A 20,679-nucleotide genomic window follows, 5' to 3' on the forward strand; every position below is an offset into this window, starting at 1 on the left:
TCTGATTCAATTTTTATGTTGAATGTTTTCAACCAACGTGATATTTCACGTAGTTGATTCCATGGCATGTTTAAATTTGATTTCATTGCTGTGATGTGATTGGCTGGAATAATGACTTCTGTACCCAAATTTTTAATGATAGTATTTCTGTCACTTTCTTCCATAGACTTTAGCAGTGCTGTGGTCTGTTTTGTGACAGATTGGGTTTCTTCACCAGACATCAGATGGATTAACTCCTTGGCTGTATTTGCTCTTTTCCGCACATTCCTTTCACATGTTTCATCAGAAGACTTGCGAGGAATTCTAATGGGTGTTATTGTCAATGGCTAAAATATGGAACATATGTTATTAATTTGTTTTATGTAAAATGTAATATTACTATTAAAATTATCATATTGTTACAGACAATTATGTGTACATTATTTTTAATATAACATAGCATAGTTTTGTATTTTTGTATAAAGTAGTTATACACATTTTTTATATAAGATCACTTAACGATGTAGACGCCTTAGCATTTAGGGTGGGCACATCAAAATTTTAGTAAATCTCCTAATATATAGAATGGTTTTTATTGACCCCCAAAACTTCCTATATTCTGTGACCCCTCTAGCCACTTACTTATATTTATTATTATTTTTAATTATTTACTCTGAACATTTTAAAATTTGTCTTGTTCTTATTATGGCTTGTTTTTTGTATAAAAAATGTGTATAAGAAACATTTCACTGGAATTGTAAAAAAATGATAACCTAGGTATGCACATATATAGACATATACAAAAGCAACTTATTTTCAGTTTTGATTTCAGCCTTAAAATTGCTAAGATCAAAATTTTTTGCTTTATCAGCCGTTTGAAAATCAGTTGCTTGTTAAAAAAAGTCAATGTCAAATCACTTTTACTGAGTCCACTCCATACATAAGTAATCTTACTTGTGAACTTCCACTGGGCAATTGGACAGTTTTATTCGGCAAGTTTGACTGCTGCATTTTTATTCCAACCACATGAGCAATGCATTCTTCTACCTTTTTCGGTACAGGCTTGGAAGGGCTCAACTGCATCATCTCTAGTGTTGTAAATGACAATGCTGGAGAGCATGTGTGCGATTGTGCAGACAGCAGTTTAAATGAACAACCACATGTTCCCTTGACAACTCGTGTGTTTAAAATCCTGGAAATGCACAAACCAGGCGAGACATCCCCGGGTGTTGTTGGGATGCTGCAGGTGGGACATCTATTTGAATTTTCCAACCAATTTGTTAAACACAAGGCACAAAACACGTGGTTACATTGGTTTATCATTAATGGCCTTTTTAAAATATTGCTACACAAAGCACAAATCAGATGTTCCCAGTTGCCTTCACTGATATTTATGTCTGAGAGAACGTTTCCACTATAGTCAAAAAGTTCAGAGGTTTTTCTGTAAATTTTATTAAGTTCTAGGGGTGTCCAAGTTTTTTCTGCGGAATCCACAGCTTTGTGTGTTGGGTTACCACCGCCCCTTCTTTTCATAGGTTTGCCACCTCTCTTTTTTTGTGCACTTAATATGCATGTTTTGCACTCGGTGTCTTTATGTGTATACCATTTAACAGGCACAATAGCGGTAGCTGAGTCACGTTTTAGGACATTACTTATTGTAGCAAAGCACGAGTGACAGAATTTTTTTGGGTGAATGCCTGCCCGATCAGAATAAAAATCAGCTCTGAAAATACTGTCCAAGTTCTTTATGTGCTCTTGGACAATATGTGATCGTCCAGGCAGAGTGTTTCCACATATTCGACACAGCTTGTTCAACCGAGCTAGGTGTAAATCCCCAGTAGCCATCTTGAACTTTAACAAAAATTTTGAAAAAAAAGTACCTAATGTTTGATACAATATCAATTCGTAATGTACTGATACACCTACAGTTCTTTTTTTATTCGTATCTCGTAACTATCTTGGAATGATTTTTATAAAAATTATCTGTGGGATAACTTCGTATCTGAAAATATTTTGCTTTAAGTTGGCATGGTGTCCACAGTCTTCAAAATGGAGGTTGAAAGTTTTTGTTTTGTTTTAGCTAGGCAACAAGCGAATAGCTTTGTATTTGAATTAATCTTATTGGTATAGGACTATATTTTATTTAAACCACTTAGTTTCCAGTCCTTAAGTTGGTTTATGTGATTAAAATGCCTATTAAACCTGGTGCTAGCTACCCTAAAATTTGTTTACTTTTAAGCGCAACTCGCCCCAGTCCTTATTTTAAATTTTTTTTTGACATGCGCAGTCTGAGTTTCCGAAATCTCGCTAGCTGAAACAGCCGTGGCTCAGGGGTGGAAGAGAGCCCGGGGACAAAGACGCTGTTAACGAGCTTGCATGAATTAACTGTTACTTTGGCGCCTGTTAAAACCGAAGAGAGTTTGGCTCACCATTATGGCCGCTTTCTGTATTGTTGATCCTTGGTATGTTCCGTTTAGAAAGACGGATGTTGTCTTTCTTGGTTCTTCTTAAAGTCTTCTTGTGTGTAGCACGCTGTTCTTTTTGTAGTAGTTGTTCTTGTATGAAATCGATCCAAATCAACAGGAATCACTAACACTATAAAGTGGTGGGTAGCTAAGGGCTTGAAATCTGACGTGAGTCTTTTTAGACTCCTGTCAACTATGGAGATACGATGCCCATGCTCTCTAAGGTCGCAATCACAAATCATTTTGGTTAGGGTGCTTTTGACCTGTCAATTAAGGATTGGGTGGTGGATAGCATTTATGAAATATACAGGATTTTGGAATTAGGATCTTTAATTTTCTAACATAGGGGGCCAAGCTGGAATTTGAACCTTCCATACTCGTGCCAAAGCAAAAAGAAGTGCTAAAAGAAGAGGCTATTTTGAGAAGTTTATTATCTTGGCATGTTTTTGTTTACATTTGGGCACTATTATTAAATCCTGGAGCTCACCTTTAATTGTGTACAAAATTTTTAATAATAATAATATCAGAAAAGAGATTAGCTATAATACTAATTATTGAGAACCACTTTGGTTTCTTTGCATCCAATAGAAGTTTACTGAAAGTAACAATCACACACGCGCATGGTAAGGGATGCCAGGAACCTCAGAAGCAATATTTTTTGTTTATTTCATTTTATTCTGCACAACATTTACCCCATACTAGATCTTACACTGATGATTTTTGCCTCTACATGTGTCATATAGTGGAATTGTATATATAGACTTAGTGGAAGACCATAGTAGACTTCTGAATTTTTCCAATTATTAAAGTAAAGGGCACAATAAATGTCCGGCTGGTCAATCTCATCATCCCCAGTGCTGTTTTCACTTTTTGATATTGGGACTGCGTGCAAGAAAAAGTAGATTGTGCCAATATCCAAATTGCAAATATATATTTTTAATCAAAACTTCAAGCTCTTCATGTTTGATGCAACGGGTTGACAAATTTCTAAATTTTTTGTGTGCTGACATCTTTAAAGTAGCGGTATGGTAAATAATTACTTTTTTTACATTTTTTTAAGGGACATCTTACTTTTAAAACTGCTCTTTCCAATGAACTAAATTATATTCCAAAATGTTTCCTTAAAATTGAAGGATTTAGTGTTACAAAATCTTCCACTCCATATGTCTTTGTTCTGGTGATCAAATATTTCTGTGCACGAATGATTCACCTTTACTAAAAATAATTTGACCTTCAGCTTTGAGAACTGTTTCTGTTTACGCAATAATTATGCATAAGGTGTGAGATACGCGAGACAAAAAGTACTGAAAAAAAGTTGGAATATAACTAATGAATAATTAAATATTCTCTTTTCAATTTCTTGTAAACAATCACAGGTTGATAGAAAAAACTTTGTTAACGAATATCTCTAAATAATTTTTTTATAAAATTTTTGGTTGCCTACTCTTCTTATAAGAGATCTGTCTCAAAAATACATTAGATGACGTCATGAAACTTTCGTTTTCGGCTTCACTAGTGTTTGATCTCTACTCGCGTGTCTTATTTTAATTTTTGGTCAGCGGATTTGGATGCAGAAGTGATTGAAAGAAAAAGGAAAAAATGAAGTGTTATTTTAAGATCTTATAGATGATTTACGGCATATTTTTAAAACGATTAAAGTTGAGAAAAAATGAGACACACAATGTAAATTCAGGCTATGCAGAACATGTGGACATATTTTTTAAGGCTTTCGACTATATTTTTTTTCTGTTACAACATTTTAATATTTTTTTAGTAATATTGTAGAACAAACTTCTGTTAACAAGTACATATATACTTTTGTAATGTTTTTTTTAAATGGAAAGTTGAAACAAAATGCTTTATACAGAGAATGTGTAATTACCATACTACTAAAAATTCCTAAAACATAACTTTGTGATTGTTTTTATGCCTAATTGGATTTTCCATAAACTTATTCACAAGTATATATATAATATACAGTAAGTTTGTGACAGGCATAGCTGATGTATTTATTTTTGTTCAAGTCACTAAAAAATGCATGTCTCAAAATGTTAATTGACAAATATATGTGTCATGATGTCAATAAAGCTATTTTAATGTCAATAACCTAAGATGTGCATATTTTACATGGCTAACCTAAATTATATTAATAAAGGTATACCACAATGCTCTATTAACTTTGAGGCCAAAAACAAGGTGGTGACACCAGTTGCTTTTTACCAAGCAGGTAACTAGGCACCACCCAGAACCAAAATGGAACCAATTTCCTAAAGCTGGGTCCACCCACCTGTTTTAGAACAGACAGATGACCTCCTTTAAACCTTAATATCCATTTGTCAAAAGCACATGATCTTTCAAGCTCAACACAATGTAGGCACATCATTTTGATCAGTTTTTCAATATGTACACAACACGGAATGTTAAACAATTTGTAAAAAATTCTTTGTGTATATAAATTCAAATGACAGATTTTTCAAATTTTTTTCTGTCTAATTGGATTTGTTTGCTGGTCTATCAACTAGTTGAAACTAACAGTCATGTTTTCTTATGTATAGTCCTTTTTTGCCAGTCTGGGGATAAGTGCACTTACTGGTAACTTTGTAAACATTCGCAACTGACCTACTGTTACTACCAAAAGTCTTGTTTCTTCACACGGACTGAAACAGACACTTTTCCTTTGTTGGGAATTTATCAGATTTTTTCAATTCCTGTCAAAGTATTAGTCTGTGTCAGCAATATTTTGGTGCTTACAGACCTGTTCCCCAATAGCCCACTAACCAACTAAGATATTTCTGAGGCCAAAATTTTTAGACAGAGTATTTGACATTTCTTAGCTTATTTTTCTGATAAATCTCGGCTGTTTGAAGCTAATAAAATTGCCAAAAATTTATTGACAAGATGTTAAGGCAAAGGATTTTTGAAAAAAAATAATTTAAAGAAAGCAATTTCTGAACACTGGAGAGTTATTTTGTTAAAAGTTATTAAATTTTTTTATCTGTATATATATTTAGTTTTGACATACATGTTAGTATCATAAAAAAGCTTTTAAGATGTATATATGTTTTCCTCATCCAGGTAACGACGGTCAAGTGAATTTTGTCCAGACAGGTAAACAATGCTGAATACTTTTATTTACATTTTCATTTTTTGTATAATTAATTTGATGTATATTATGTTGTTCAGGTATAATAAAGTTTTTACTTCAACTTCATAATTTATGCATTATACTTTTTTTGCTTCTTCCTTACTGTGAAAAAAAAAATAATAAAAAGTGTAAATGCACAGGCTTTGAAGAAATCATTTTGTTAATAAATTGTACCCATTTTCTTTAAAAACTCTTAAAATGCCTAATTTCGGAAACTCAAGAAGTACAGCTAATGCCAAACTATGTTTATGCTATGTAATTGCTATAAATTGGCCTGAGAACATCCCATAAGAACTTTCAAGTTAATAATCCTCTTTGTACTTAATGGACCTGGGATGCTTAATGTTATGTCAACCCCTTGCCTTATGTGTGAGAGAATTTATACTTTTATACTTTTATATAATTATAATATAAAAATATATATAAAAAAATTTTGAATTAATAAATTGACTTTCTTGATTTTACTATATCTATATGTATAAAATTTATGATATATTTACATTGCTATTTTTTCAGTCTGCAAATTTTACATGATACTTTTAAACAAATTACATGTCCTTATTTTTAGGGTAGCCGTTATGTTTGGGAGAAAACTTGTCGTTTAGGTGGTTATTCCTTTATAAACAGGGACTGAATTTTCTTTCACTTTAAAGCTGACATTTTGTGTATTTTTATGTGATTTAGCTTTTTAATTTTGCTGACTGTGATACATTCAGACTACATTTCATGCAGTGGCTTAACGTCACACCAAACCCTAACACCGCCTTAACATCACACCTAAATAAATCTATGCTGCACAAAACTTCACCTCCTGTCCTGCGAAAAAACACTTTAACACTCTGTAAGTATATAAACAAGATACTTTTAAATTTCCTTTGAACATTAAGCTACAATAACAACAGGCAAATATTTTATTTTTCACAAAAATCCAGAAAATAGCATAAACGTTCCTGTGTCTTTTTTGCACTAAAGCTTCAACACCATTTGCTTTACTTGAATTTGAGAAATTGATGAAATAGCAAAACACAACAGTCTGCCCCAGACCAACCCCTTGCTACATGGTAGCATTTAAAAAAAATTAAGTAAAATTAGTCACAAATAAATCTTCTTTACAATGTTTTTAAACCAATCAGGTTTGTTTTTAAACCTGATATTTTTTTCAAAATCACAAACTTTATTATGAAGACAATAAAGTCACAGCCGCTGATGACCAGAACTTCAAATAAATGATATTATCCTTATCTTTTATAAGAGCTTTTTAATTTATTTATCCTTTTAATCAGAAAAATGATGTTGAGCTAAATTTTTTTTATTACTTTATTTGATTTTAGTATTTTTCTGCTCTATAAACATGTGTCTTTTTAAATTAGTAATCCTTCTACAGCTTTCAGCTTACAAGAACTGGCAAGAGTTTTGTAATCAAACAAACTTTTATTGTTGTTGTTGTTAAATATTTATTTTTTCACACCTTCTGTCCACATATTACAAAATACTGCAACAGAAGGATCCTATCATGTTCAACATGTGTCATTGTTAAGCATACCTGTATGAATAATTTTAATAAAATATGTATGTGGTTTTCAGAGTTTTAGAGTTTAACTTTTTATTGTCTAAATCATTTAAATTATGTTTCAAACATAGTTCAAATGAAAAAATTAATTTTATAGATTAAAAATAAGTAATACAAAATGACAGATTTAGATAGCAAGCTAAGAGGGGAAGAGAATATTAACTATGTATCAGATTCAGATGAGGAAGAATGCAGTCGGGGCAGAGACTTAGATGATGAAAGTTCAACAGCGAAAGTCGATGTTCCTGCAGAAATAAATGACCTGCCACAATTTGATACGTCTGGACCAAAGACTGGACCCAAAGGTGTTTTAGAAGATTATCGGAGATATCAGGAATTAAAAAAGTTACAAGATGCTGAAGAAACAAAGGAAAGAATTGCACTGCATAAAAAACATGCTTTCACTGTTGATGTGGATAAACACAAAGTTGAGGAAGAGGAAAACTTTGACGTTGATGATGATGATTTTTTGAAGAAATACCACGAGAAAAGGCTTGCTCAGTTGCAAAAGGAAATGGAAAACAAGTTGACAGAAAATGCCCCAAAGTTTGGTCAGCTGTTGGAACTAAATGGAAACAAACTAAGTGAGGCTATTGACAAAGAGGATCGCAAGGTCATTATTGTAATCCACTTATATGAAGACACAAATTCTTCGTGTAAACAAATGAATGCATGTTTAAAATGTCTTGCGAAGCAGTATCCATACATAAAATTTTGTAAAGTACGAGCTTCAACAGCCGGACTCAGTTTAAATTTTAAGATGAATGCTTTGCCAGCATTGCAAGTTTACAAAGAACGTGTCTTAATTGGCAATTTTCTAAAGATGCAGGACAAACTTGATGAAGAATTTTATGCATCTGATGTTGAAAACTTTTTGATTGATTCTGACATTCTAACAAATGGGACTAATTTCGATCAGGATTTGGTGGACAGTGATTATGAACTGGATTAAATATGAAAAAGAAGATTTATTTTTTACTAGTCAATATAAAATTATTTCTTGTAATAAAAGGTTTAAATTAGAAATATAACTTAAGTTCGCCAAAATTTTTCAATGAAAAAAAAAAAAAAAAGAAGAAAACATCTTCTTAGCTGGGAGCACTGTACGCCACTTGCCATTGATCTTTTTTATTGATTATGTTTTTGTAAAATCTATTAAGAATTAGGTCATACCAACGATGGATAAAAAATTGGATTCGCAATTTTAACTTTATTGTTCATTTAATGATTCACAAAAATGAATCCTGTAGAAGCCTTTCTCTAAAAATTATTTTTAATTCTGTGTTTTCTTACATGAGGATTTAGTTACAGATACATAATATGTATTAAATAAATATTTCCATTATTTTGATTTATTATTATTGTTGTTACTTCTGTAAATACAACTATGATATACAAAGTGAATTTAATTTATATATACTATAGAACTTATATGCATAGTATCTGTACATCAGTTGTGCTATTATTGTGACATGATTTTTAGCATTTGAATACTGTAAACTCGTGATTGCTTCAATGTTTTTCTATGCTTGATTGAATTAAGTTGCTTAAACTAACTATTTTAGGATTTTGGTAACCAATCTGTACTGAAAACGGTTTAGTTGTATTATGTAACACTTCTATATTTATCTCCTGTGAATCTATGTATAACCATTCAGGCATTTTAAATCTATATCACAGGTCTTTGTTTTTTTTATTATAGTTGCCTCCTTTAGTTTCATCGATTTGAGGTCAATGCTTCTAATACTCTATTGGGGCATACAAAAGATGAATTTCATGTTTCACTAATGTAATTAGCAGAATATTCAGAACAAAGAAAACATTATGTACTACTTTCGACATTAACATTTGTGTTGAATACAATACTTTTTAATAAGTTTCACATTTCCATGAACAAACTGTATAATTTAATGATCCAGCTAACTGTTGGCTTTATTCTACATCCAAATAATTACAATATTATTATCAGTGGGAAGTTCTGCCATAGTGTTTTATTTAACGGGCAAGTAAACACAAAAATTATAATTTAATTTTTAATAGAACTTTGCTTCATTAAAAAATGGGTATGTGGCATTGCCTACCTCTTTCAAGAATTCTGTATGAACATTGAAAAAATTTTATATCTTGCCAGACCCCCTTTTGATTTTCGAAAAGACCACAACGAGTTGAACTTATGTCACAATTTAGTGCGGAAAACTTGTTCCGGGCTGGAAGTCATGGGTGGCATTTTGTTGTTGCTTAGTACAGTGATCTCAACACATTTTACTGGCACTTTTGAGACATAATGTAAGTGGTCAAAAATTTTATTTTACAGAACTTGTTTTTCATCAAAATCAGTTGACTTTAAGAAATAAAAGTAAATAAAGATATTTTTAAATAAACAATATAATAACTTGTTTTCTGTCACTCTTTACCAGAGGTACTTTAAATAAATAAATGACATATGAGCCTGCCTTTCTGATTCAAATTTTTCACCATCAGCATTTCTTTACCAACACGAGTCTTCATTATACTATTTTGGGTTGGCATTTACCCATTTCCAGTCACCCAAAAAATTACGACTTGAATTTTTTGTTTTTATGAACAATTTACAATTTCACATCAGCAAAAACGGTGACATGAACTTTTTCTCAGTGTTTGACATCGTCAAATTACCTAAATTCGAGCTTTTTTTTCCAAGCTGGATTGTTCACATTTAAACTACTTTAATTCTAATTAAGGTTAATAAGCAAAATGCTCAGAAACCACTTTTATGATCTTATTTAATTCTTGCATGAAAGGAATATTTTCTATCGCTTTTTTTGCATCAGTACTTTTAGACCTGTTAAGAGATTTGCATTCAACCTTTATCATGTCCTTAAAATGTCTAAATTTTACTATTAGTTAAATATGACACCATAATTTATGCAGCATAATTAAATCTAAAATTCTTTAAATGTGAATATCTTGAGTACCTAAACAGCTTTTTAAAAAATTTACAAAGTTTTGTTGACCAACCATTTTTATCTCTATAATATAAGTCCAACATCATTTTATACCTTGGGTTCGCTTTAGGTTTATGCCTAAATACCTGCATTGTGGGCAATAAAGTCCCCTAAATATTTTTTTGTGTTTGTTACAGCAAAAGTTCCTACAATCCCAAGTCTAAGGTCTAAAAAATTAAGAGACAATAACAGTACATCGTCCAGGCTCAGGGAAGGCAATTGTTCTAAAATTAAATAAACACATGATTTTTTATAAGAACAGATTTATAAAAACACACACCTCAGATCCTGCCAAGAAGTAAGAACAGAATAAGAACATCTTAAGGCTCAAATTATTCTTGTCATGACTAAAAGGAATTAGACTATTATTTTCCAGTACTCTGTAAAACTAACGAATGGTTGTTTTCGTTACTTTTCTCTTGCTCGATTGTTCATGAACACATAGAGTCTCATTAGCAAAGAACATTGAAAATTCAAATTAAATTTGATAAGAAAATTCCATAATTAAAAACAAAATAAGCTATATATTTTGAAGTTGTGTTTTATTATTAAAATGTTTTACAACCAATCAGGCCAAAAAGACTAAGAACAGTCAGCAACAGGTTAGATTTTAATGAGTTTTTTAAAAAATGAGTGTAGCTTTTGGGAATATTGGCACTGAAAATGTATCTGAAAAAGACAATTTTAAGGGCTGGTTGTTGAATTGTTTTTTAATTAAGACTTTTTAACAAGCATCTTCTGTTACTAAGAATATCAGAAAAAATACCTTGAAAGTGAAATTTTCAATTTGCTTGCTTCCTTTTGTTTACCAAATGACTAATTAGAAATGTGAAATTATCCTAGATATCTTCTAGATATGTTTTTTCAAAAAAGAATGTTCTGTTTGCTACTCTGAATCTGCTAAAGTGAATTAAAATATGTTTTGTTGTTAATCTAACATTGTTAGACAAGGCTTCTTTGTATCCTTTTAGAACCTTTAAAGCACTAAAAAACAAACAAAAACAAGTGGTGAATATATATAAGACTTTGGTTCTTATGAGAAATAGTGTTTTGTAGTTTTTTTGGTATTATTGTATATAATAAAACATAGTTTCTGTTTCCTGTCAAGAAGTTATGACAACCCGAGGTGCACTAATCATATTAGAAGGTTGTGATAGAAGTGGAAAGAGCACACAATGCAAGAAGTTAGTTGACTATTTGCAGAACAATGGACAACAAGCTGAACTGTGGAGATTTCCAGGTGATACATGTTTCTACATTTATAATTGTTTTTATCCTAATTTTTTGTAATCCTATCCCTATTGGGTAAATTCACTCTAAATTTTCTTTTTGCTATAACTCAATGATGTCAAGGAATTCCAAAATGCTAAATAACCCTTGTTAGGTCTAAATAGCTGTTGTTAGGCCTAAAATGGGAACTTTCTGTTTCGTTTTTAGAACCATGGGGAAAATCAATGATGATGCCATAAGGTCAGCTGGGAATCTTTGAAGCGTAATATCTTGAGAACAAAATAAGATTTTTAAAAAATTCCAAAACACTTGATAAATAACTTTTTGTTCTTCACGACATGTAAAAATCATTTTTAGGAAGGAATCCCCTTAATAATAAAATTCATTGTATCCAAGCTGCTTATTATGATGAACATCATCAGTACATTGGCAGTTTATTTTTGAAAACAATTACTAGATGTATGATGGTTTGTCTGTATTTTTTTAAAAAAGCTAAAGGTGATTTAAAAAAACTGAACAATTTAAGATTAATTTTGATTGTGAAATCACTGTTTGACACCTACCAAGCCTATTCTTGGTACAGTTAACCTTATCTAGCAATACACCAGAACCTTTTTTGCAATTTTCAATGAACAAAGTCATTGCATTAACGTTGACAAAGTTAGGTCAATAAAATTGTAAATAGTAAAGTCATTATAAAATTTGGAAACAAATAGAAGTAGCTGATCTTTCCTGTGTTTTCCAAAAATGATCAAATTGTTCAAAGGGGGAATAACCCACCTAAAGCGAGAAGTTGATATAGGAAACAGAAGATCCTATACATTATTGTAATCCGTGTTCAAGCTCTTTACAACGATAGAAGTTTAAAAAATACTTACTCCATGCCCCACCCTAAAATTATTTTTCAGAATATAAACACCAGGGGCTCTTTTGAAGGTATATAATGTATAGGGTCTTATATTTTAACCACTGGAGGGGCTTCAATGACTCTTGCAATTAGATTTGCATATTGATCTTACATGACCTTATTTTTTTCAATGTAGAACGATCGACTGCAATTGGCCAAGTAATCAACAGTTACATTGCAAAAGAAACAGAACTGCATGATCGAGCTGTACATTTGTTATTTTCGGCTAACAGATGGGAATTAGTGTGAGTTTAAAAGTTTTTTTATGATTTTTACTTAGTGACTGACACACATCCACAAAATGTTCATTCTTGGGTGGTTATAAAGTGGTATAAATTTTTGGTTTTTTCTTTAACATGTACAAAATATTTTTTACATGCAAATTTAAAAAGTAAAATACTTGGGAATTCTTCTGTCATCTCTTCAACTGTAACTTTTAGTTCTAATTTAGTCAATTTATTTTGATAGTGTTCAAACAAAAACCTTTTAATTGTTCAAATTAAAAGCTTTTTAGGTCTAATATTTTATTTTTAGCTAACTCTATGAATTTTTTTTAGACCTTTGATAAATGAAAAACTTAAAAATGGTGTCACTCTCATTGTAGATAGATATGCGTACTCAGGTGTAGCATTTACTGCTGCTAAGGTTAGTGTTATTGTTCTTTTTTTAAAAGATTTTGTAAGCATTATATAATTTTATATTACAACAAGAAAGCACATCAAAACACAATCTCGAATTGTCATTTTTATTTTCTATTGTCATAGTTTGCATCCTGTTAAAAAATTCAAACTTACAGAAATTGCGACAATTGGAATAATGACAATTTCTATCATAACTTGAGCACGATAATGAAATGTCAATATTTTTGGACTTAACAACATAAGTTCAACATCATTTAGCACCTTAGATTCTCTTCAATGCGATATGCATTCAACCATGAGACACTGTCAGCACAAACTAATATTGCTTTCCTAAGCTAGATTGTTCTGTTCAGAGTTGGTTTTTTTAGCCAATGTTGGCTTTATCTCTCTGCATGGCACTGCTAGAGTTATAAAAGATATGAATATAACGTCTCTAATTTATATGTAATTACTTCCAGTTATAATTTACGTGATAATTCCTAAAGTGATCCTTAGGATATCATTCAAATCCTTTACAAGGAAATATGCAAAAATGATGGTAGTTTCCTCATTCACGGCCTTTTAAATTGTTAGTGATGGTCTATAACTTGGGATCTGTATGTTTAAAATAAATGTTAAACACATTGCTAACAGACACATCAATCGATTTATCACCAAATCTTTGAAAGGATTAAAATGATAGCGTGCTCACTACTCTGTAAACCACATATGCTCTTTTGACAATCCTTAAGATCTTAAAAATCTTAAAAATTTGACTATCCTTTTTCTACCATTATTTGGTTTTGTATAAAAATGTTTATAGATTAATCAATAACTGTAAATGAGATAATCTTTCCTACTTTTGTCTGCTATTTTTTGAGTGTTCACCCTGAATGAGTGAACTAAGCACTTTCTTCATATATGTATTTGTATTTTTTGCTAATCAAATAGACTGTCAGTTCCAAAATTACTTCTATATAATTGCTGTGTATAGTTCATTAAATCTTTTTTGATAACAGTATTTGTCCTAAAGAAATGATAATGCTGCATTTTAGGGTTTAGATGTGGAGTGGTGCAAATCATGTGACACAGGTTTACCACAACCAGACGCAGTATTTTACATGGACATTAGTGTAGATGAAGCAAGCAACAGGGGTGGTTTTGGTGGTGAGCGTTATGAAGTGTCTGATTTTCAAAAGAAAGTGCAGCAATTATTTTTAACCCTAAAAGATGATTCCTGGAGGGTACTTGTTTTTATCATTATTAATTATATCCGTGCAAATATAAAATGTTGTTCATTAACCTTTCTGGTTAAACAAGAATGTTCAAAGCAACTCATTTTTTTCCCATCTTGTTTGAAATTAGAATGTCTGTATTGGTATTCTCTGTTTGTCACTTGAATACATTTTTAGCACTTGAAATCAAAATTTCAAGAGTATTTTTACCGTGACTAAAAATTGGCAAAATAAACATAGTGAGGAAGCAGTTAATAAAATGTTGTCTTTGTTTTAGGTAGTTGATGCTAGACTGTCAGTGGAAGAGATTCATATGAGTTTGCGTGAGAAGGTTTGGGATATCATTGAGCAGTGTAAGCACAAGCCGTTGTCAATGTCACTTTTTAAAAAACCAATCAACGGCTGTAACTAAAATATTAGGCTTTTTTTTAATATATGAAAGAAAGAATGCTATTTAGGATTAGAAGCACATATACAAATATTTATTACAAAATTTTAAGCACTTGCATTAAATCAAGTTTTATACATTATATAATATATGCTTACAAATTCTTTGATTGTCCAATCTTTCTTGTGATTTACTTTTCTTTTTTACAGATTTGTCTTTTTCTGAACATTTCATTCCACGCACTTATAGTTTTACTGTAATCAAGGGAAGTAACTTTGCCCCACAATGAAATAAATACATTTTTTCGTCCTTTACTTTGTGTAAAATGCAAGACCATCATTGCTTTTATACTCCCTTTATCTACTGTATGCTGTTTTCTCCGGAATCCTATATTTATTTGCATAACTTTCTATAAATTCACAAGTATAGATATTAATAGGTATTGTGAGTATTTTTCTGCTTTTAAAAGTTGATCACAGCAAACAGAAGCTACCTTTCAAATTTTGACAAACGTCACGATTGCTTCTCATTTTCATCATGCTACACTAAACTGCAAATAAGAACATCCTTGCATTTGCATTTAGTGTCTGGCAGTGAGCGGCTCAATCTGCAGTCCTCATCACTGGGAGTTGCAGATAAACTAACAAGAAAAATCTTAGTTTTTTATAAGTAGTTGCTTTAAACCGAAGCTTTATCCTTTCAAATAAAGTCAATTTTCATATATAACTGCAAATAATAATTGAATCATTTCTTTTTCTGAAGCAATTATTTATAGAAACTACTTGCTATTTTTTATAAAGAATTGGCAACAAAATTAGTCCTTTGAAAAATTAAGTAGCCTGAGAAAGTGTTCTGTTTTTCTGAAAATAATTTCGATGAGAAATCGTTTTTCCTTTGTCTTATTTATAACAAATTAGCTTTCTTTGAAAAAGTATCTGATTAACAAAGCAACCTTGAAACAATCTTTAACCGCAGAATTCGCTATATAACAATTAATTGCTTATTTATCGTACAATCACTGTACATCCATTTTCTGTTCAAAATGTTAGGCTTTTTCTGTCCACTGTTTTTAAGGTATCAATGTTGGTCAGGACATTAAAAATACATATCTCTAAATTTACTTTCATTTTTTCGTCAATATAACTTGTAGTGATATACATAAGGATGTCATAGTCAAATTAGCAGCATCGAAAAGAAATAGAAAAGTTGGATCTTAAAATGAGTTTGTTATTATCTCAAGTATGGAAATCTTGTCTTCAACAGACCAAGAAGGATACGTCGACGTTGTTTTTATACTTAAGACGTGGTGTTTGCACAAGAAATATTATGTCATGCTGTTGCTTGGCAGCGAATCGAAAGACATGTGATAATAATAGACAACCTAAGTTGGTCTTTATTACCAGACAACTTCATGTATCCAAAACGAGACATAACACAGAGAAAAAGTTTCAAACCAAAGTTTTAACATTTAGCAATCCCATAAAATATATTTCGTTGAAAATTAAGTTATTTTTAATGCAGACCTATTTCGACCGTGACTTTCGAGAAGATCAATTTATTGCTGGAGCCAAACAGGTAATTTTTTGTTGTTGCGTTTTTATTTTGTTTCCAAAGAGACCTCTTGATCCCAAGGAATCCGGAGAAACTTTTAAAACCTGCCATTACAAGTTTCACTAGGCTCTATTTTGCAGAACATCAAAAAATGTACTTTCATGATTTTATCTTTCACCAAGGGAATCTACCAACTTAAATGAAAAAATATGCTATGCTTAATGGCAAAATGTTCTGTCCGCTAATTAAATTTTAAAAAATAACAATTTGGTTCAAATATATTAGATGACAAGGAATCTATCCTGTTGTTTGTTGATAATTTTATATTTAATTATAGGCTATTGTTTTTGTGTCCAATCATCTTTCAGATGGTAACTTTACTGGTTTAAATGAAGTCCTTACACCTGAGGTACGTTAGCACATGTACTTGTGTTTTGTATTAAGTTGGTAATGAACTTGTGTTTTGTATTAAGTCGCTGATATACTTCTGTTTTGTATTAAGTCGCAGATGTACTTGTGTTTGTATTAACCCGCTGATGTACTTGTGTTTTGTATTAAGTCGCTGATGTACTTGTGTTTGTATTAGCCCGCTGATGTACTTGTGTTTTGTATTAAGTCGCTGATGTACTTGTGTTTGTATTAGCCCGCTGATGTACTTGTGTTTGTATTAACCCGCTGATGTACTTGTGTTTTGTATTAAGTCGCTAATGTATTTGTGTTTTGTACTAAGTCGCTGATGTACTTGTGTTTTTTATTAACCCGCTGATGTACTTGTGTTTGTATTAACCCGCTGATGTACTTGTGTTTGTATTAACCCGCTGATGTAATTGTGTTTTGTATTAAGTCGCTAATGTACTTGTGTTTTGTATTAAGTCGCTGATGTACTTGTGTTTTGTATTAAGTCGCTGATGTACTTGTGTTTTGTATTAAGTCGCTGATGTACTTGTGTTTTGTATTAACCCGCTGATGTAATTTTGGTTGTACTAAGTTGCTGATGTACTTGTGTTTTGTATTAAGTCGCTGATGTACTTGTGTTTTGTATTAAGTCGCTGATGTACTTGTGTTTTGTATTAACCCGCTGATGTAATTTTGGTTGTACTAAGTTGCTGATGTACTTGTGTTTTGTATTAAGTCGCTGATGTACTTGTGTTTTGTATTAAGTCGCTGATGTACTTGTGTTTTGTATTAACCCGCTGATGTAATTTTGGTTGTACTAAGTTGCTGATGTACTTGTGTTTGTATTAGCCCGCTGATGTACTTGTGTTTTGTATTAAGTCGCTGATGTACTTGTGTTTGTATTAGCCCGCTGATGTACTTGTGTTTGTATTAACCCGCTGATGTACTTGTGTTTTGTATTAAGTCGCTAATGTATTTGTGTTTTGTACTAAGTCGCTGATGTACTTGTGTTTTTTATTAACCCGCTGATGTACTTGTGTTTGTATTAACCCGCTGATGTACTTGTGTTTGTATTAACCCGCTGATGTAATTGTGTTTTGTATTAAGTCGCTAATGTACTTGTGTTTTGTATTAAGTCGCTGATGTACTTGTGTTTTGTATTAAGTCGCTGATGTACTTGTGTTTTGTATTAAGTCGCTGATGTACTTGTGTTTTGTATTAACCCGCTGATGTAATTTTGGTTGTACTAAGTTGCTGATGTACTTGTGTTTTGTATTAAGTCGCTGATGTACTTGTGTTTTGTATTAAGTCGCTGATGTACTTGTGTTTTGTATTAACCCGCTGATGTAATTTTGGTTGTACTAAGTTGCTGATGTACTTGTGTTTGTATTAGCCCGCTGATGTACTTGTGTTTTGTATTAAGTCGCTGATGTACTTGTGTTTGTATTAGCCCGCTGATGTACTTGTGTTTGTATTAACCCGCTGATGTACTTGTGTTTTGTATTAAGTCGCTAATGTATTTGTGTTTTGTACTAAGTCGCTGATGTACTTGTGTTTTTTATTAACCCGCTGATGTACTTGTGTTTGTATTAACCCGCTGATGTACTTGTGTTTGTATTAACCCGCTGATGTAATTGTGTTTTGTATTAAGTCGCTAATGTACTTGTGTTTTGTATTAAGTCGCTGATGTACTTGTGTTTTGTATTAAGTCGCTGATGTACTTGTGTTTTGTATTAAGTCGCTGATGTACTTGTGTTTTGTATTAACCCGCTGATGTAATTTTGGTTGTACTAAGTTGCTGATGTACTTGTGTTTTGTATTAAGTCGCTGATGTACTTGTGTTTTGTATTAAGTCGCTGATGTACTTGTGTTTTGTATTAACCCGCTGATGTAATTTTGGTTGTACTAAGTTGCTGATGTACTTGTGTTTTGTATTAAGTCGCTGATGTACTTGTGTTTTGTATTAAGTCGCTGATGTACTTGTGTTTTGTATTAACCCGCTGATGTAATTTTGGTTGTACTAAGTTGCTGATGTACTTGTGTTTTGTATTAAGCCGATGATGTACCTGCGTTTTGTATTAAGGGCATGTCGGCCAGCCGTCAGCTGTATTTTAATGCCAAGAAGAGTTCATCTTCATTACGTGTTGATGAGTCAGATTTCGTGAATATTTCTATGAAGGATGTTGATTTCGAATATGGCGATGAAGGTTAGTTTTGAGATGTTTCGTTGCAATACAATGTTTTGCAAGATCGTATGCTAAAACCTATATTTTTGTAAGTTAGAGTACTGGTATATTACAGTATCCTGTCAGTGATTGTGAATATAATTTGAGTCGAGTCCCGTGTCTAAATTTTCTAAATTTGTCACTGACACCCATGTACGACAAAATTCGCAAGCACTTAACTTATAGGTTTTTGCAAGAAACAGTTTTTATCTCTACTTCACTGTTTTATTACAATTTACTGCAGGTTATGGTGTGCCTTCGGTGTTAGTAGTGTTAAGTTTGTAGACGACGATGATAAATGTAATGAATTAGGGGGAAGTAATAGAAGTAATTGACAAAAATACACATTTATTTTTCAAAATTGTTTTGTTTTTTATGTAAAACATAGCTATAGGAATGCAAAACAAAAAAGATCTCGGTTCCATGTCTTAAGTTTTAAAAAACTGAGATTAAAGATGTTGTTTGGTGGTTACTTGATATTCTATTGCTTTCAGTTTTGTTTATAAAAAGTGAATTTTTAATTGTCATAATATTCAATAAACTTGGAAACTCAATTTTTAAAATTTTTACCGTAAATGTTTTAAGGGCAAGGCCGTTCACAAAAGCTGTGCGTTATCTGAGTCTTTACATTGCATCTGCAATTTTTTCATATCTTACTTGTTTTTTAGGGCGTAAATGGGCGTATGTTCTAGTTGTATGTATCTGTACGGCCAAAGAAGCTGTGACAAAAACATTTGGAAATATTGATATTATAGCTACTCGCACTAGAATACTAAAATATTCGTAAGTTAATTTCTTAACTAGGTTTACTTACATGAGTCATGGACTATAAAGTTTAAGAATTCAATTTAATAAAATTCCTTCTTCAAATGAATTCATGGTTTTGCTTCCTTTTCGTGAAATAAATTTTTTTAGTTTTTAAACGGTACAATTTTCCGCTAATTTCCTTCATTATGCCATTCTAATTTAACATTTTTGCATTATACCATGACAAAGCCATCGTAAGTTTTATAAACCTAGAATTGAACTAGCTACCACAAAACGTACTTCTTTTTGTCATTTGAGAATTTGAATTCGGCGAAATTGCTTTTAACTAAACGTTTTGACTTGTATCTGCGGTAACTCCATCGCAGATATTTGACTCCTTCTATATTTAAAAATCCGGTTAACGTCTAAATTGGCTTTCCCAGTGAAAGACGATGGTATCTGCTAAGTGAGCGCATTTTCCTATTATCTGCTAGGATGTTTCTTTTTACGAAATTACGGCAGTTGAGTTCTCGTAAATATGTGTTCTAAACTTCTTTATTCTATTATCGAAAAATATATCGCCAGAAATGTACGCTAAGGGAACAAATTATTTGAGAAAGAAGTTTTTGTGTATGCATGGTCCCATCTCTATGCGGAGTATATTTTGGTAGAAACGAAATCATTTATTTTTTGTCTGAAATAAATTTTTTAAAAAAAACAACAAAGAAATCAGTGGCTTTCATTCCACAGAAAGTGGAAGTACGAAAAAAGCAAAAATTTTGCTGGCGACGTAGTTATTTTTATGGATTTTTTAAACTTTTGCTTAACTTCAATTTGCTAATTACGGATACTTCTACAAGAAAAAATTTCATTTCCTTAGGACAACAAGTTTATCAGCGTCTTCTGTGACAGGCGAGAAATAAAAACATCCCAGGAGTTGCAAACTTAAAAAAAAGTTGCAAGTTCGTAAAAGTTTCTGATTCTGAAGTATTTTTCTTCGTGTTTTAGATTTCGTCGCGAATATACTGCAGGTGTCGAATCATATTGGCTAGTTGATCGTCTAGAACATGCTTAGAAAAATGTAAATTCGTAATATTTTTGTTAAATACACACCGTAGGTTAAATTGACGATTTTATTTTATGTTTAATCAGGGGTTCTTTTAAATTTAGTTGATTATTGCGCAGGTTCTTTAAGTTAAATCAATGCAAGAGTATTTTGATAATGTCAGAAGGGGTT

The 20,679-nt window shown here is 31.6% G+C and overlaps 3 protein-coding genes across 3 annotated transcripts; all 3 read left to right on the top strand.

The window, feature by feature from the left end:
• The first annotated feature begins 7,055 nt into the window (after window positions 1-7,055).
• Window positions 7,056-9,004, top strand: LOC130640720 (phosducin-like protein). The gene has a single exon (XM_057447237.1). It carries the CDS (start codon window positions 7,278-7,280, stop codon window positions 8,109-8,111), a length of 834 nt encoding a protein of 277 aa, XP_057303220.1. The 5' UTR covers window positions 7,056-7,277; the 3' UTR covers window positions 8,112-9,004.
• A 2,110-nt stretch (window positions 9,005-11,114) lies between these two features.
• Window positions 11,115-14,595, top strand: LOC130640724 (uncharacterized). The gene is made up of 5 exons (XM_057447245.1): window positions 11,115-11,383; window positions 12,417-12,525; window positions 12,838-12,925; window positions 13,956-14,144; window positions 14,413-14,595. Exons 1-5 carry the CDS (start codon window positions 11,257-11,259, stop codon window positions 14,545-14,547), a joined length of 648 nt encoding a protein of 215 aa, XP_057303228.1. The 5' UTR covers window positions 11,115-11,256; the 3' UTR covers window positions 14,548-14,595.
• A 398-nt stretch (window positions 14,596-14,993) lies between these two features.
• On the top strand, window positions 14,994-20,566 carry LOC130640723 (m-AAA protease-interacting protein 1, mitochondrial-like). Its single transcript, XM_057447244.1, has 5 exons — window positions 14,994-16,098; window positions 16,412-16,483; window positions 18,554-18,677; window positions 19,364-19,478; window positions 20,451-20,566. The coding sequence occupies exons 1-5, from the start codon at window positions 15,742-15,744 to the stop codon at window positions 20,515-20,517; spliced, it is 735 nt and encodes a 244-aa protein (XP_057303227.1). The 5' UTR covers window positions 14,994-15,741; the 3' UTR covers window positions 20,518-20,566.
• Window positions 20,567-20,679: the final 113 nt, after the last annotated feature.

This window comes from Hydractinia symbiolongicarpus, chromosome 4 (assembly GCF_029227915.1).
Source record: "Hydractinia symbiolongicarpus strain clone_291-10 chromosome 4, HSymV2.1, whole genome shotgun sequence".
NCBI lineage: Eukaryota > Metazoa > Cnidaria > Hydrozoa > Anthoathecata > Hydractiniidae > Hydractinia > Hydractinia symbiolongicarpus.